General features: G+C 39.8%; 1 protein-coding gene across 2 annotated transcripts in view; it reads left to right on the plus strand.

The window, feature by feature from the left end:
• The window catches only part of LOC126252002 (protein tumorous imaginal discs, mitochondrial-like), a 124,049-nt gene that overhangs the window by 35,338 nt on the left and 69,642 nt on the right, over positions 1-19,069 (plus strand). For both annotated transcript variants that reach the window (XM_049952784.1, XM_049952785.1), the window contains exon 3: positions 16,535-16,780. In XM_049952784.1, coding sequence (XP_049808741.1) covers positions 16,535-16,780 — 246 coding nt within the window. The remainder of the gene's footprint in view (positions 1-16,534; positions 16,781-19,069) is intronic.

A 19,069-nucleotide genomic window follows, 5' to 3' on the forward strand; every position in this document is an offset into this window, starting at 1 on the left:
TTGGAATGACTCCTTACCCTCTCCCTTAAAACCCACATCCTTTCGTCTTTCCCTCTCCTTCCCTCTTTCCTGATGAGGCAACAGTTTGTTGTGAAAGCTTGAATTTTGTGTGTATGTTTGTGTACGTTTGTGTGTCTGTCGACCTGCCAGCACTTTCATTTGGTAAGTCACATCATCTTTGTTTTTAGATATATTTTTCCTACGTGGAATGTTTCCCTCTATTATAACCATATCATTAATTATTTAATGAGATAGATAAAAAATCTATTCACCAAGCGATGGCAGAAGACACACACAAAAAACGGTTGTAATTGGCAGGGTTTTGGGGCCAGTGGCTCCTTCTTCAGGCAGAACGGCTGAAGGGGAGGGAAAAGGGATGAAGGAAAAGGACTGGAGAGGTCTAGGAAAAGGGGTAGATTTCGGGAAAGTCACCCAGAACTGCAGGTCGGGGTGGACTTACCGTACGGGGTGAGGAGGAGAGTCTTTCCTTCTCATCCTGTATGGTAAGTCTTCTCTGACCTGCAGTTCAGTTAAGCATGGCTTTTCTTAGTACCGGTATGCAGACTGTAACACTGAAACTGACAAACACTGCAATTTAGTTTTGGAATGATGGAATACAGTAGGGCATAAAAATAAATTTGGGCTTGACAAGTAGTGCTACAGGTGGCTGAGTGATGGAATTCCAAGCAGAAGTGGGGCAAGAAGTGTTTGAGCAGCACAGACACCAGGCAAGCATAGGGTTCATACGTCGTCATACCTGTGCACATGCAGTAACACCTATTTTTTGGCACTTGAAAGGAGCTTTATGGCAGATGCTCAAACAAACCTAATACTTCATCATCGCAGGATGTATTGACCATGTAACCGAAGATTCAATTGATGCACACTCTTTGCCATTGGTCAGCCCCTCTGGCACTTCTGTACCTGTGGTTTGAAACAAGTGCTGTAACTTCAGCCTGTCAGCTTGTTCTAAAGATGACTGAAAGGTGTCTGGCCGAAAAATTAGAACAAATAAAGAACTCCAAAAGAGATAATTTGACTGCAATCCCAAAATGTATGGTAGGGATGGAAGAGGAATTTGTCAAAGTTCTAAGCAACTTGGTGAGAAATGGCCAGGTTTTATCTACAGATACTGAAGAGCTAAGAAGTGGGAAATAATACTTCATTGCTATTTAGCAGGGTAAGTAGACAAAAATTTGCCATGTATAAAGCAATCACAAGATAGGAGAAAGATAAACAAAAACCGGACAAGTATGAGTAGTAATTTCTCAGGCACAATGGCCTGGTGCAGGTCTTTCTATTGGATGGCACTTCGGCGACTTGTGTTCCCCCGACCTATCCCAGTGGCTGGGGAAAGGGGACCTACAATCTTTCCGAATATTGAAATATGTGAAATAGTTGGTCAGATCTTGCATTGACTTAGAAGTTTAACTTTTTTACAGTACCAAGGGACCACAGACCTTAGTGTTTGACATGAATTTCTACTTGATATCTCTTATCTTTTTCTGGGAAAAAGGGGTGACAACAAATGGCCAAATATGTCACACTTCAGGGATTTTCATGTATCACTGTATTATTTACTCAAAAGGACAATTTTAAAAATCTTGAAGCTGTGGAATAATTCTATTCTCGACGTTCTGGAATATTGAGGATTAGCCTACGTTTGCATAAATTTAGGTGAAACAATATTTTCTTTCATCACTCCTTGTCTCCTAGGTCTACACAGTGGCATCAGTCTCTCCACCATTCCATAAACACAAAATTTTATGATTGGTTCTTTCCACTCATTAATGTATGCAATCAGCTCAGGTCATTTTTAGATTGTTTTGGTGAATATATGGTAGAAGTTATTTGGTAATCTCGTTGCTCAATATAATGACCTGCATAATTAATTTTCATTTGTTAAGTTTATGGTATTCATAGCAAATCCTTGGAAAAGAGAGGGGAGGGGGGGGGGAGGAGGAAGAGAGGTCACTGTGAGTTTTGAAGCAAACTTTGAGGTTTTTTAGCAGTATTGTAAAGTGCATGTCTGCAGTATCATGCAGTTCTTACAAAAATAAAAAAAATCATCATTTATCAACGAACTGTTACACTACTGTAGCACAGACATGCACTTAACTAGTGTTATATCCTAGCCAGTAATGCCAACCGAGCCCGCTGCCAAAAAGGTTGGCAGCATCAAAGTCCGGACGCCGTCCGCATAAGCAGCGCCAGCGATACAGGAAATCGCCGCAAGTCTGCGCGCGCCACCGCTGGCTTCTGGCTTCTTAAGCGCTGGAGTCGCGAGCGCTAGGACAGTTCTGGATTCGCCGCTCAGTTGTAGACTCGCCACCGAATTGTGTACTTGCTAGTCAGTTGTGTGTTCATCGCAGCAGAGTTGTTGTTTGTCGTCAGCCGACGCTGACCAAGCCGCTCCGACTCGAACTAGACAGATTTCTGTAGACCATGTTCACCCCTGTGTTCTGTATCGTCGTTAATAAAGATAAGTACCGACTTTCATTTAATCCGAGTGTTTGGGTTTTCATCTTTCTGTTCACTGTTCCAGCAGACCGGTCGGCCCGCTATTAAAAGTGTGGCGGTGACTTCGTAGGCCGTTTCTACAGCGAAGTGTTGTCGCTACGAAGGCCGTCACAAAAACTAGAACATGTAAGAAATTTGCAGCTGGTCATGTTACATTAAACACTGAAACATACTGTACAAAATTGTTTAATTAAAGTCTGACTGACATTTTGTTTTCTGCACTGAAATCATGAGTGTTTAAATATGGACCCATTAGGGGCCGAAAATATTAACTGTCTTGCTATTGACAGTGATTGGACTTGACATAAACACAAGGCATTGTTATTAAGTAGTTCAGTACACCTAGAGCACAATGAGGGATGAACCACTGTGTTTTGGTTTGCAGCTTTAAATTGGAGAGGTTTCAGATTTACTCTTGGTTTAATGCAATGGTTGCCAGTGTGTGCAGCTAAACACAACCACCCAGGTGAAAATTTTTTTTCTACATGTTTTTGTTTTTATGCCTTCCTTTTTCCACATATGCAGTTATACAAGAGTCATTCTATGTCAAATCACCCAGATGTTGCAGGATTTGTAACCCTCCATCTCAGATTTTCATGAAACTTTGTATATTAGCTTATACCTATAACATAAGAACTTCAGGAAATTCTTTTTTGTCTCAGATTAAAACTTTTTTTATATATTTTGAATTTTCATTATAGTTATGTTCTGATAATTTGGTTCTGCGAGAATGTCCATTCAAAGTGGTACATATACTCATAACTCAGGTGTGTATGAAGATTTTGATTTTGAATTTTTTCAGGAGTTAAGAGAGGCTTTCATTTAAAAGAATGTATTTATTTAAGCAGTAAAGTTATAAAGAAAATTAGAAAAAAATATTAATGTATGATAGGTCACTTTCCAACTTCTGGAAACATTTCAAAGATATTGAAAAACACATTTCTCCAACTTGCAGGGAATCTAGGTTATAAGTTTTGTAAAATGAAAATATTAATGGGTTTTCTTTAAATGAACACGCAAATAAATTGGAAATAAAAAAAAAGCTTTTACTATGAAGAAAATGAGTAATTCCACATAAGTTCAGCCAGGTCTTGACACCCACTGCCTCAGAACTAGGGGTCTCAAATCAGAATATTTAAATATCAATTATTCTAGGTAGACCAAGTATGAAAAATTTATTTCATTCTATTATGAGATCTTTGAAAGAATATAATTAGTGCATTTATCTGTGTAGCTAACCAAAAGCTCACAGTGATACAGTGTTCTGTGTGTTTGCAGTAGCTTGCTTGAAACCTGTACATAAATGAAAGCACTGCAGCAGTCACTGTCATTTATTGTTGAACATCACTGACTTGCAACAATCAGTTCATTTGGACCCAGTTGCTTTTTGACTTTCTGGGAGATGGGCCATATTTGTTTGCCGACTTCAGTAAAAACATCTCTCAAATTTTCAGACTTGAGTGAAAACCAACAAGATTTGGCAGTGTTACAGTCCAATATAAACTTTCCAGATGATCGAGAAAGAACTATATGTGGACATCATAGTTGCTATTACTTACAGGTTTTTGAAAGCCATCAAAGAACTTGTGATGCTTTCAAAATACACAGGCAGACAATTAAAAAGTCCTTGAAGTCAAGAAGTTTGGCTCTGTTTAAATTATTAAGTGCTAGGAGAAACAATGCCAAACAAGGCACAAAACTTTGTAGAACATGCCTTAAGTTATGATTTGTGCACAAAAAACTGAAATCAGTGATGGAAATGAAAGTGATGCCAGTAACCCGGAGGTAACATTTCATGAGTCAGTGCTAAAAGTCAAAGTATCAAGGATACAAATAAAACTTTATACAATTTGGGTCCCTCTCCCTTATTCCATTTCAAGTCGCAGCAAGGTCTTGTATGGCAAAGGAAGCTAGAAAAAGTGAAGCAAGTTTTGGAAGAAAAAGTGTACCAGGCTTTGGATCGCAGTGTTGAAATTTCTGACAGTAGGGACAATAAAATGGATGATGAAATTGATAAGAAAGTGAAAGATTTTGATGCCATGTTATTGATAATGAAAGAAAAAGAGGCTGGTGTAAAGAGAGCTGAAAAAATGCAAGTTTTAAAAAATGGCTCTGAGCACTATGGGGCTTAACATCTGTGGTCATCAGTCCCCTAGAACTTAGAACTACTTAAACCTAACTAACCTAAGGACATCACACACATCCATGCCCGAGGCAGGATTCGAACCTGCGACCGTAGCAGTCGCGCGGTTCCGGACTGAGCGCCTAGAACCGCTAGACCACCGCGACCGGCTGCAAGTTTTAACCTTGGCTGCTCTTGCCAGGTCAAAAGAAAAAAATGATGTAAGAATTTAACTTTAGCTCCTCTCGCTTGGTTGAAATAAAAATAATGTTAGAATTCGATGTTTGTTAGTTTGTAGTTCAATAGAAAAGGAAACTGAAAACAGATTTAGGTATTTTATCAATTCCTAAGCAAAAAGGAGGTAAAGATTGTCACTCATTTTTACCAAAAAGGTGGATGTACTCGAATGTTACCAAGAGAAAAAGATAAAGTTAGCACTCAATGTGTATGCCACCTAAGGAAACTATACTATTGTTTTAAATGAGAGAACCCAAACATTAACATTGGTTTTTTAAAATTTTGTTCACTAAGACCAAAGTGGTTGTATTTTAGCTTGTGCTGCAGGCACTAATTCAGTGTGTGTCTGGTATCCACTTAAATGTAAAACTGCTTTTCGATGCGGAACACATTCGAGAAACATATAAAGAACATATAAAATTTCTTGTATGTGACTCAGAAAACTAAGACTGCATTCTTAATCACTGTGATTATTTCTCCAATGATGAAAATTAGATTTTTTGACATATAGATGATGATGATGACGATGATGACTACAGAAAGTGGATTAACACGAGTCATCGGACTGAATTCATAAAGCAATCTGAAATTGTTGATGAATACAGTGATTTGTCAGTAACAAAATTACAGGTGCTTAAACCACACTCATTTATCTCTAAGTGTCAGGCAAGTGTTCTGAAAAATTTGAAAGAAAAATCTAACCCCAGAAAAAGCAATGCTGTTAGTAGACTGTCGAAAACTAGTTATGTAATTCAGAATGAAATCCAGAGTTACCACTGGGCAAGAAGCAGCTGTATAATCCATCCTGTTTGTGTTTATGTGATAAATGAGGAAATTAATTGATAATAGCAAAACATTGCTTTATAAGTGATGATATGGACCACAATGTAAAGAAATGGTTCGGTGGTTGCTTGAACACTGCCCACAAGTCAAGAAGCTGCATTATTTCACTAATGGGTGTGCTGCTCAATAAAAAAGTATTAAAAGCTTTAAAAACTTGGGTGAACAGAAAAAATTTTTTCCCAATGACACTAAACTTTCGTTTCTGTTACTAGCCATCTGTGTGTGATGGATTGGGAGGAATGGAAAAACATATATTGAGAAAAGCTATTCTTCAATTAGAGGATTTGCCTTCATCTAGAATCTATTGAAGGAGGAGACGTTGAACTACTCTTTTTTCCACCCACCTGGACTGTCAGTGTCGTTCTTTTGGTCTGAGAAGGAAGACTCTTGTTTTGTGCCTTTGGTAAACATTTTTTGTACTGTTGGTGTTCCTGAATCAAGCACATTATGAAGAATGTACTACTTCAGTATGAAGTTAACAGAGTCTTAACTTCTCGCATAGATTCGGAACAGAGATGTTATTTAAACTTTCACTTGAGAACTCCAAGGATCTTCACTGCTGAACGTTAACATTTTAAATTCAAACATTCGTCTGCATAGAATAATGGTCATTTAAAAATGCTCAATTAATACCGCTAAATAAAGTTGATAATAGTAATGAAAATATTTCAATGAACATTTTAACTTTTGGCTCTGTGCTTTTATTGTTGTAACAAAACGTGAGACATGCTAAGGCTTAGCAGTCTACGTGATGTGCTTTAAAAGATCTTCTGATCATTGTTGCAAATACTTTAATATATAAATGAAAATCCTATGTCTGTCAAAACCGTGCTGTTTTTTGTTTCTAATCATGCCGTATTTGAGTTTCAATAACAAAACTGGCCAGATAACATTTCTGTCTAAAAGTGTTGTGAATATTGAAGAAGTCATTGTTTGGGCCATAACAATTTAAGTTGATTTTCTATATTATCAGAAGTTGAGCGGAGTTATTAAATTTTTTTTCTGACCAAGATGTTGAAAGTTAGCTAATAAATGCAATCCAACTGGGAGGCTTCAGATACAGTCTAAGCTTTCTGAAAACTTTTTTCCTAAAATAAATGCAAACCAAGTGGGAGGCTTCAGATACAGTCTAAGCTTTCTGAAAACTTTACCATATTTTCCTTCAAAAACAGTTTAAAATGTATGGAAGAAATTGTACACCAGTTGTTACCATACCAAAAGTAATAAGTAAAAAAATTCATGAAAATCTGAGGCAGTGGGTGACAGGCCCAGATGAACTTTGCTAGGGAGGAACCGTTTTTCATCAATGTAAAAAGTTTTTTGATTTCTGATTTATTTGTGTGTCTATTCACAGCAAACCCACAAATATTTTTATTTTATTAGATAGCCTACAACCTTGGGAATTATTTAAGACCAAAACTAGCGTCCCACCAGGTTGGAGGAGAAATATAAGTGTTTTTCAACATCTTCATAATTTTTCTAGAAATTTGAAAGTGACTTATATGAATGTTTTTTGTAATTTTCTTTGTAACCTTACTGCGTAAATAAATGCATTATTGTAATCTGTATGCCTCTCTTAACTCCTGAAAAAATTGCAAAACAAAAGCTTGATATACACCTGATTTATGAGTATTTGTCTAGATAAGTACCTCTTTGCATGAACATTCTTGCAGAGGCAAATGATCACTATATTCAAAATTCAGTATAAAAAAGTTCTAGTCAGAGATGAAGTAAAATTTTTAGAGGTTCTTACATTCAAAGTATAAACAAATATATGTTTCATGAAAATCTAAGATGGTGGATGATATGAACTGGGTGATTTAACATGGAATGACACACGAGTAATATAAGCTACAACTGTGATCTGTGAAACTTCTGAAACTGGGCTCATTAGAAAAACAGTGGTTTTAACAGCAATAAAAGTTTTTTTTTTATTATACAATGTGGGATAACAATGCTAGACTGAATCAAAGTTGGATACGAAAATCAAGGCGTGAAAAAATGTAACAGATTCTTATATCTCGTGGAGTAAATGCATGCTGAATGCGAAACTTAATACACAATAGGCTGGTAGGGCAAGGATGTAAAACACAAAATTTCGTTCACCTACTATTTTCCAGTAATCTACAAATTCATCAAAACTGTAATGATTTTTGTGAAAAGGTGAAAATAGGGTAAATTAGACATTTCATTTAGAAACATGGTTTTCTATCAAAGTTTAAAAATCAGTCTTATTGGAAACATATTTCAAGCACACCCCCACTCCCCCTTCCCCTCTCAAAACAGTGGATTTAATTTCTAACACGAGTTAACAATACTTAATTAAATTAAGCAAATTAACCAGAAAAATCACATTGTAAATAAAGTTTTAACTTTGACTTCTTATATCTTGTTAATTAAAGACATTGTAAATGCTGTGGCCACCCATTTCAGACATCGTAGCGCCTACTGCATCGGTATCCCACTTCAGCAGTGACAAGTTGGTTTACAAGTTTCCCGTGTTTGCTCAGTAGTTGTCCACTATGGCAGATGGTATTCCAGGTATTGACGAACCCTCAGTGTGAGTCACAGCGCTGTTGAAATGTATGCAACAAATGAATGAGCTCATTATTCAGCGTTTACAGGTGATGTTAACCCCCCCCCCCCCCTCAGGTGATGTTAACCCCCACCCTCCCCGCCCGCTTTCCTCACTTTGGGGTGCCTATGCAGGGGTCCCACCCAACTTCCCTGCTTCTGGGGCTCTGTGCCACGCCTCCAAGTTCGACAAATCCATTGAGCCATGGGGCAACTACATGGCTTGTCTGGAGCAACACGTTATTGCTCATCATGTCACTGGTGATGTTCAGGTCATGCATTTTTTCTCACCTACGTGGGTCTGGAAGTTATTACCTTCTGCAATGGTTGCACCCCAATACAGCACCTTTAGACGTTGACTTGCAGCCTATTGGATTACTTTGACTCTCAGGTCCACATGGCTGTGGCACTTCTTAAGTTCTTCTGTTGTGAAAAGCTTCCCACACAGCCATAGAGGGAATGGATTGCTATGCTGCAAGGTCTATTCCGTGACTGTCGTTTTTTTCTGTGGCAATCTTTTGGTTCGGCAATCGTTTGTGATATGATTCTTTTTCATGCCGATGATACTCTACAGACTGATCTTCTGAAGCTGAAAAATCCCTCTTGAGACACCTGTTTATCTATCATCCATGCTCGTAAGTAGTCCTTTCGCTCTGCTTCCACGCTGCAGTCCCCGGCGCAGCTCTTCACTCCCCGCAACACCAGTTCACGTCACTTCAGCCGATGCAGCACCACTGGCCGCGCCCACCCTCCAGGACCAAGACCAGGACCAGGGCACCAGTCCCCACTGGCACCAGTGGCAGCAGCAACAACAACGCATACATCACAGGCAAAATTGCCACTTCTGGAGGGTAACCTTTTCGGCATGCGGAAAGCAGGGTCACAAAGTCAAGTTCTGTTGATCGGCATTGTTGATGTCCGTGGACCACACTGCTTTGGATGCCTCTGACTCCGTGATGGATGAGATGGACTCGCTGCCGCCAATTTATTTTGTACAGTTGGTTTTTCTGCACACAACGGCAGCGATCACTCTGACTGTACGGGTGGACGACACTCCTCTTCCTTTTCAAGCAGATTAGATACGGGGTCCTCTGCCACCTTCATCAGTGAGGATTCCTACAGTCAGTTGGGTTCAGCGCCTCTTCGTCTGTTTCATATTTCCCTGAAGCGCTACAGCAATGACATCATCTGACTACAGAGGTGGTTTTTGGCTTGGGTCCAGTACCTCACTCACGATGTCACAGCCTGGGTTTTCGTCATCGCTGACCCCAAGGCCACCAACTTATTGGGAACGGATCTTTTTCCCTTACTGGGCCTCGAGATACCTGACTTGCGTCCAGTCATTGTTGGCAGACAATCACTTGCAGCAGCTTCTCGATGACTTCACACACGTATTCTCTGCCACATCTCTAGGGGTCTCTGCCACATCTCCAGTGGTCCCGAAGTTCCCCAAGGCCCGCGGTACTATTCGCCCTCTGTAGCAGACTACAGAAGGAGCTTCTTTGCCTAGAGGTTCAGGGCATCCTGACCCCGGTCCCCCGTAGTCTTTGGGCTACATCCATCATGGTCCGTGAGAAGTCGAAAGTCGAATGGATCTCTTCACTTTTGTGGGGATTTTAAGGCCACTGTCAATGCTCAGTCTGTTATTGACTCCTATCCCATACCCATGGTTGATGACATCCTGTCCAGTTTGGCTTGCTGCAAGATGTTTGCCAAAATTGACCTGCGGGAAGTCTACCTCCAGTTGTCTTTGGACGAGTCGTCGAAAATGATCTTGGTAATCAATACCCCTTTTGGGCTTTTCCGTTACAACCGCCTCCTGTTCGGGGTCGTCAGTGCTTTGGCCATCGTTCAGCACTATTTGGAAACATTGACAAGATACATTCTGGGGATGGCTAACTGCCTTGATGACATCTTACTCACTGGCGTCTCCACACCAGACTTAGCCTGGAAGCTCTGGTGCCTCTTCCATGTTCTTCAGGGTGCCAGCAACAAGGAGAAATGTGTCCTATTTTTTGTTCCTCAGGTGACCTACCTCTGCCATGTTTTGAGCACTAATGGCATTTGACCGACGCCCCAGTACATCGAGGCTATTCAGCAACTGCTGCCCCTGGAGGAACTCCTTCACCGCCTCCTGCCTAAGAATGTTACCTGGGACTGGTCGCCGGCTTGTGATAGTGCGTTCCACCATCTGAAATCTCTTCTGACGCTTTGCTTTGTCCCTTATGACCCCACCAAGCCTCTCACATTGGTTGCCGATGTGTCAGACTACGGTAGGGGGGCCATCTTGTCTCACATCATCGATGGAGTCGACCACACAGTGGCCTTCATTTCCAAAGTGGCTCAGCGTAGCTATAGCCAAATTGAGGTGGTAGTCTTGGCCATCATCTTTGGGCTTAAGAAATTTCTTGATTTGATCTACGGCCATCGCTTCACCTTATACACCGATCTCTAGCCTCTGGTCTCATTGTTCAGCACTACGTCTGCTGTCCCCACAAGGACTGCTTGCCGCCTCGACCGCTGGGCCATGTTTCTTGTGGAATATTCCTACAGCGTTCGTTTTCGGGCCACAGCCCTTCATGGCAACCCAGATCTCCTCTCTCGTCCCTGTGGGGGCCGACAATGAGTTTGATGCTGACTTTGTTGCCTGCTTCCACCTGAATGACACCACTGCCAAGGCAGTGGCTGATATGCTGCCGGATGCCAAGCTAGTTGCATGGCAGACCTGACCCTCCAGGCGCTGATGCACCACTTTCAGCATGGGTGGCCGCCAGACTGTCGTCAGCTGCTGCAGCCAGATGTCTGCCGCCAGGACCTGTCTGGGTGATAATGATCGGTGGTGGGTTGTGCTGCTGCCCTTCCTCCACCAGCGGGCCTAGGAGCTCCTGCACTTTGGTCATTGGGGGGTTGTCCTGATGAAGCAGCTTGCCCGCCAGTATGCCTACTGGAGGGGGATGAATGCCGCCATCACCTGCATGGTGGCGCCATGTCCCTCTTGTCAACAGCACCAGCCGGCACCCCCTCGATACCTGTTCCCGTTGCGTCCTGCTGCTTCTCCTTGGTCCCGTTTGCACTTCGATTTCGCGGGCCCGTTCCTCAGCTCCTCCTGGCTGATCCTTGTGAACACAGGCAGTGGGTTTCTTTATTTTTCCCGTATGTCCTCCACGACGTCTGCCAATACCATCTTTCCTGCATCTTTGCCATTGAGGGCCTTCCAGAGACGTTGGTGACCAATGATGGCCCTCAATTTACATCTGCTGAATTTACCTCCTTCTGCACCATCCTGGGCATCCAGTTGATTCATACCGCTCCCTTTCATCCTGCTGCATGTAGCGGATTAGCCGAAAGGTTTGTCCATATTTTCAAAGTCCAGAAGTCGAAATCGTGTCCCCAACACTCCCTGGATGACGCCCTTACCATCTTTCTTTCCTCCTATCGGTCCACTGTACAGGATGGGTCATCCCCAGCTGAAAAACTTCATTTCCGCCCTTATCGGTCCCCCTCGTCTCTCCTGTTTTGGTATTCTCCCAACCCAGCTCCTCCGCATTTGGCACGGCTCCGTTTTTCTATGCAGGATCCAGTCTTGGTGATGGTGTTCACATGGAATTATCCCCGGTGGGTCCCTGCCAGGGTCTCGTCGCTCATCAACTACACTTTGGCAGCACCTCCCCCCCCCCCCCCCCCCCATCCCGTGTGGTCCACAGCCGGCTCCTCCGCCATCTCCAGGGCTGTCTGCCCTCAGGGATGATGGTGCTTCTCTCCTCTCTCCCTGCTCGACTGCCACCTCCGCCATCGCCGCTGGTCACACCCCAGGAGGTGGATCCTGCACCTGCCATCTCCTCTGTTCATTGCTGGAAGACTATTGATGATTTAATTCAACTGTTTCCATGGCAGGCAGCATGTAACATGTGATCAGGTGTATACTGTTAACGTCTCTGTGGACCAGCACAATATGGTGAGATGTTACTAGTCAATATACAGATAAAAAAATATTCAACAAAACACAGTCAGCAGGTTACTGCAACATGGGTTATTGCTGTGGTACATTCCCTCGAATTTGTCCATCATTTTCTGGTATTGTTTGCACATACTGGAAAATAAAATGTATTTTTCTGAATGCTTGAAAAAAGCTTGTTCTGACTTTGATTAGTTTGAAAACAATTGCAGGAACAGAATTTCTAAAAGAAAAATTGAACATTATCTGTTTTTGTAATTTTTGCGAAAGTCAAATTTGAGCTGATTTTGTAGAATTTGGAAAGCAGTATGTGAATGGTATTTTATATTGAAAAACCTTATGTTGCTAAGTTGTCACGTTAATCATGTCTTTAATTAATGAGATGTAAGAAGTCAAAGTTAAAACTTCATTCACAGTGTGATTGTTCTTACAAATTTGCTTCATTTTATTCGAAGGGGGATTGGAGGGTGTTCCTGAAACATACATAAGACTGGTTTTTAAGCTTTGGTAGAAAACTGTGTTTCTAAATGAAATGTCAAATATAAACTATTTTCACCTTTTCACAAAAATTATTATATTTTTGATGAATTTTTAGATCATTGGAAAATAGTAGGTGAATGAAATTTTATATTCCACTTCCTTGAGCTACTGGCCTATTGTATATTAAGTTTCATGTTCAGCAGGCGTGTAAAAAATCTTCAACTTTTCATTTCATTTATTCAATATTGGAAAGTGCTATATAAATGAAACTATATTTGAGAACCTTGTGTTGTTAGGTTACTATACACCATGCTTTGTGTTCGTTGAGCCTTTAGTCCCAAACTTCGAAGTTTGTGGGCGATTTTGCCTGGAATTTTCTGGCTAAATACGGCTTGTAAAACTCTTTTCATTATTATTTGTAAGAGAACACTTAAAATTTGTACAGGATGACAAAATTTCATTTCTTTCGATGTAATATTGCCCAAGATATAACAGCTCAAATTTACCAGTAATTCAGACTCGCTCTGTGCAAAGTCACACTTGGAGTCAAACAGGTGACAGTATTTCAGCCAGTATTGCTTGAAAACATTAAATTTTACAAGTGTTCATTGTGGACATGTGAATGTTCACATAAAATTTCATCGAAATCCCCATTGGTCGAGCAGGGAGCCCTATGTGGGTTGACGTGGAATAACTCTTGAGGAACCATTCATTCTTCTCTATATTTGTAGAGCAGATGGTCAACTTGTGTCCTCACTTTGTGTCAAAAAATAGTTTTCTATTGAAACAATTTGATTACTGAATAATACTTCCTGCACTCTACAGCAAGATATTCCCAGTTTACTTTAAGCCTTTTAATTATATGTATCTGATGTTGGATGCACAGTTAACAGTGGTGTATCAATGTTAGCTGAGTACACACTGATGGAATGGTGAGCGTATAACAAAGCATATGCAGGTGTGCTATACTGTAGCAAAACTCAGTGTATGAAATGAAACACAAAGCAATAGTACTTTTATATCCGTACTATCTGTATCACACGCATTGCGCATTTATTTCAGTTTTCATGTTGTTGGTGGAGGCTATTTTTGCCTCTTTATTGTTCAGTGTCAGTTGTCACAAAGAGAGCACAACAAATATTATGTGAACAAATTGATAGTTTTTCATGTACAGTAGAGCGTCGATTATCCGAACGTCGGTCAACTGAACTACCGCTTAACCGAACTGTGTACTCGCTCGCACCTGTTACTCTCCCACCCTACCATCCATCATCCCCCTCACTCCCAAACCAAGTTTCCCACAGCAGTCGCCACACTGGGCCACCGCTGGTGGAACATTGCTTCTAATGGGGCCTTTTCCAATGAGTACAAGGTGGGGAAGTCGACAATTACGGATATAAAAAAACCAAAAGACGAGCATAGCAAATTTTATAGCTATGCTTGATTCTACTGATGGATCAACAAGCCGTAAAACTATGAAGCTCGCCACTAACACAGATCTAGATGATGCTGTTTACAAGTGGTTTACACAAAAGAGATCGGAAGGAGAACCTATCTCAGGTCCCATTCTGTGTGAGAAGGCAATGCAGTTAAACGAAAAACTTGGGAGGGCCTTCGAACTTTAAAGCAAGCACGGGCTGGTTAAAACGCTTCAAGTCAAGACACGGCATTCGTGAGCTTACAATACAGGGAGAAAAACTGTCGGCTGATTCTTCAGCAGCTGATTCTTTCAAAGTCAAACTAAGGGACGTATTAAGGGAAGAAGATTATGCTCTCGAAAACGTTTACAATACTGACGAAACTGGACTTAACTGGAAAGCTTTACCGAGAATAACTCTTGTTTCACGTCATGAATTAGCAGCACCTGGTCCTAAAACAGGCAAGGATCGTATTACAGCTTTGGCTTGTGTTAATGCTACTGGAAGTCACCGACTGCCATTGACTTGAAAGACGCGTCCTACATGATCAGTGCAGCATGGAATAGTGTAAAGGAAGAGAATTTGAAGAAAGCCTGGAATAAAATTTTGGACACAGAAGAAAATTCACAAGGCATGATTGAAAATGACGAACAGAATGATATGTCCGAAATTCTCAGTATGCTAAAAGAAATAGATTGCCACAAATGTGATGAAGAAGACGTTCAGGAATGGATGAATATCGATGATGCAGATCCAGGACACCAAATCATGCAGGACAGCGAGATTGTAAACGTCGTCACTGATAAAGATGACACCGCCAGCACCTCATCAATCAGTGCTCCAGAAAGTGAAGATGAAAGTATACCAACAGCTTCTGAGGCATTCACTTGTTTAGATACTGCCTTGCGATGGTTTGAAGCCCAAGATGAAAGTGACCAGTTTCAGATATCTGTAATGAAAAAAGTATGTGACTTAGCTGCTCGTAAGCGTGTAGGCTTGCTTAGACAGACCAAAATAAAGGATTTTTTTAAATGTTAATTTTGTATACTGTGTGTATTGTTCATGCAAAATGCGTATGTAATATGTATATATTTTTGTTTAATAAACTGTGCCACATACTATATATTCCTACTGAAATTGCCTTTGTATGTTACTTTGTAATACTAAGAGAGATGCCTGTTTTTATGAATAAATTTACTGTACAGTACTTCTTTTTGGCAAATAAGCATGTACAGTTCGATTATCCAAACAAACCAGTTTTCCGAACACCCATGTCCCCCAATTACTTCGGATAATTGACGCCCTACTGTATATCAGGTTATAGAATGAGTTTCAGAAGCAGATACAGACGTCCGCATGTAGACAACACCTCACACTTGCCACTTAATCAAAACAGGAAAGAGATTTCAAGCATATATTGGTGGGCAGAGGGAGTGAAACTATTCTACCACAAAGTGTTGTGTGTCTTGTCTTGTCTGTCTCCATGCAGCTGACATTGTACACCTGTCTTATTACATGTACATCACTCTGACATTTGAGATCTCTCTTTTTCTTGCATTGCTTGTTTTATTAGATGTACAGTAATCCTACATTTCACTAAATTCATGTATGGTCTAATTCCTTCGAGGTCCTAATTGCTCTACAGCTAAATTTTGATCTTCAAGTTTTTTAAGGCTTTTTGTATAGTGTCAACTCTAATTAAAACACACACACACACACACACACACACACACACAACACGATGAGGTACAACTGGCCATGTTTTCAGAACAACTAACTTTCCTTTCCTTTAAAGTAATTTTTCAGACTCTGTTTAATACATTAGTGTCGTAATTGTTGAGGCAATTTTCCAATAAAACATTTAAAATACTTTTCCTGTGCTTGTCTTGGGTCATTTGCTGAAAATGTATAGCTGCCTGATTGAATATCTGGAACTCTGTAGTTTTGTCTTTGGCGTAATCTTAAAATTTGTGCATAAGGTTGTTGTTACTTTTTCCATAGTGATCTACTGAATGAGAAGAGGCAGGTGAGTTGACAGGAGACTGTTGCTATCATTTTTAATCTGCTTGAGGTTGTTGACAGCACAGATAATATTACACCTAATATTTGCATTGCTTTCACTAGACATTGTTGAGTAAAAGTATGCCAGTTAGACTGGTATCCAAACTATTGTTCTAGCACTGCTCCTCTTTCAGCCGATTAATTTGTTTTTCATTTCTAAAACTTAACTGTGGAACCTAATTGTGAAAACTGCAGCAGTGTGTTTCTTTCACTTCATATGATATCAATAATGAGACAAATTTTATCAGTGTGTTGCTTATTTAGAAGAACCTATATGGAGGTGTTGAAATTCATTACATTAACCATACATATGTATTATTTCAGGTACTCAGTGATGACACAAAAAGGAAACAATATGATTCATGGGGTGCAACTTCAGAACAAATGGGGATGGGTGGTGCAGGAGCGTCTGGTCGCCAGGGCTTTGAACAGCACTGGAATTTTCATTCAACAATAGACCCAGAGGAACTGTTTCGTAAAATATTTGGCCAAGCAGGGTTCAATACCGGTGCGTTTGGAGGTGAAGAAGATTTTGCAGAATCACAGTTTGGATTTGGTGCTGCCAGGGAGGTGCGTAAAAAAAAAAACTTCCTGTTAGTTGATACTCATTGTTATTGTATCCTGTTTCAAAAAATATTTTTTTAGTATGGTGTATTTATGATGTTTGTTAATAACTCTCTTTCCAAATACTTGTATCCAAGTGTGGAGGTTCAGCCCATATTTTGCTTGTTTAAGTTCCCTTGAGGTATAGACTTGTGCAGTTTCCTGGTGAATAGTTTTTAGTGATTTTGAGTGTTCTTCTTCGGCATGCCAGTGTAGAAGTGTGCACAGAAATAGCCAAGTGAAAAATCTGTGCAGTACACGTTTATTTATGTATAAAGCCGGCATCAGAATTTTCATTTGTGTGAGACCATGTGTATTTGCATTTGAAATTCTAGATTCACATTATTTACTGTCCGTGTCACTCGTGCATAATCTTTCATTCATTGCATCTATACTCATTTGTTTTGTGATATATGGAACATTCATGAGCACTGGGATAAACTCTTACAATTATTGTCAATTGTAGGCTTAAATTTAATTGTACTCTTTTAAAATTTTGGAGAACAATAGGCCTATCATTGTGCAAATTGTTCTATAATTTTATTGTATAATTACATGAGAAGTAGGTTATTTTTGAGAATTTTTGGATGCTTACAAAACTTATTGGTATGAGTGTTTTGGAAACGTAACATATTTAATAGCAAATCAGCATTTGTGGTTCACAGTTACTGCCAAAGAATATATCACCACTGAATTTTGTTGTATAAGAACACAAATAAAGATGTGTTTTTGAGAATTGCTACTATTGTTCTTTGCATAATCTGTGAGTAATTTGTAGCAAATCAGCAGTCATGATTTAGTTACTGTAGCAGTTATTCTAGCAACATATTGCATTACATCTAGGTTTCCCTTACAGAGAATAGCCCTATATATTATCTACATTTATCCTTAATTAACTCTGTTTTCAAGTTTGTTAGCAACTATAATTAACCCCAAAACGTTTTAGGAAATTAGTAATTTTTACCATGGGTTTTTTGTTGCCTGAATAGAAATCTCTTTGTTTGCTTGCTTCAATTCTAGTAGAAAACAAGCTGGGGTACATGGCTTTGCTCAGGAAGTTGATATCAGATTGTGTGGTAGTCGAAATAAAAGGATAACCTGTAAAGTATAAGAGGTAAAAAAAATTTATTCGAAACATATTCTAACTAGTTACAAGACTTCTTTATAAATAACATTTTTCATTTTGTTATCGGGGGTATATATGTACAAATTTCACTTCTATTTTTGCATACATACTACTAGGAGTTGCCGGAATTAACGGCGAGTGTTGAGAATGTCATTGTATGTTTCATTGTATCTGATCATTAAGTGGTAAATATAGAACCCTTGGAAGTGACTTTTTCGTTTGTGTCTATGCCTGTTTCAGGTTGGATTTGTTTCACATTAAAATATCTGTCCCCTCTGTGTAGAATTATTAGTGGGTGTTGGAGGGCACCATATGAATGGTGTGTCTGCAATGAATTGTAGTCCTTCACTTCTTCATTGTACAGTTATGACACAGCTTATGTTTTCATTGGCTACAATTACAATGGCAACTTTATCTGTCTGAGATGCATTAAACCAACTTTCGTGTTACCCATGTGATCTCGCGGAGGTGCTTCCAGTAGTGGTAATAGAATTTTTCCATTCACGCAACAGAGTCCTGGTGTTTCTCTACTGAATTTTTTCACTTTGCAAAATTGCTGGGTGTTATCAGTTTCTCCTATTACAACATGTTTGTGTTTGTTATTTTGTTTTGTCGGGTTGTGGTGGAATGCTTCATTTGTTAGGCTGTGCTATTTCTTTGTCATCATCTGCGCTTGTTGTAAGGTGATATTTTCATGGATGGTTTGAATTCACAGTCTTATAATGTTATAATAAAACACTGCGTTGCAATTCTTGACTCTTCAATCCGTTCCTTTTGTTGCTCTTCAGTTTCGCTGCTTCTCATGGTGTTCATTCTCATTTGTTGGAAACTTAAATGTGCTTTGCACTCTTTCTCTGTTTATTTTTTTTTCTGTTCTTTTTGTTTTGTCTTTTTTGCTTCAGAATTGGCAAGATCTCCTCTTCTTTTACATTTGGGCATTGTTTAAAATGTAAACCAAATCAACTTTTTATTAAAAAATACACTCAATACACTTTTCACACTTTATTTTCCATTTGTCTACAGTCACTGTATCACTTTGACTACTCACACTTCACTGTTTGTTTTTATTCACTTGCTGCACTACTCTTTTGGTTCCTCCGTTCATCACTGATAAGAAACTGAAATTTGAA

Source organism: Schistocerca nitens, chromosome 4 (assembly GCF_023898315.1).
Source record: "Schistocerca nitens isolate TAMUIC-IGC-003100 chromosome 4, iqSchNite1.1, whole genome shotgun sequence".
NCBI lineage: Eukaryota > Metazoa > Arthropoda > Insecta > Orthoptera > Acrididae > Schistocerca > Schistocerca nitens.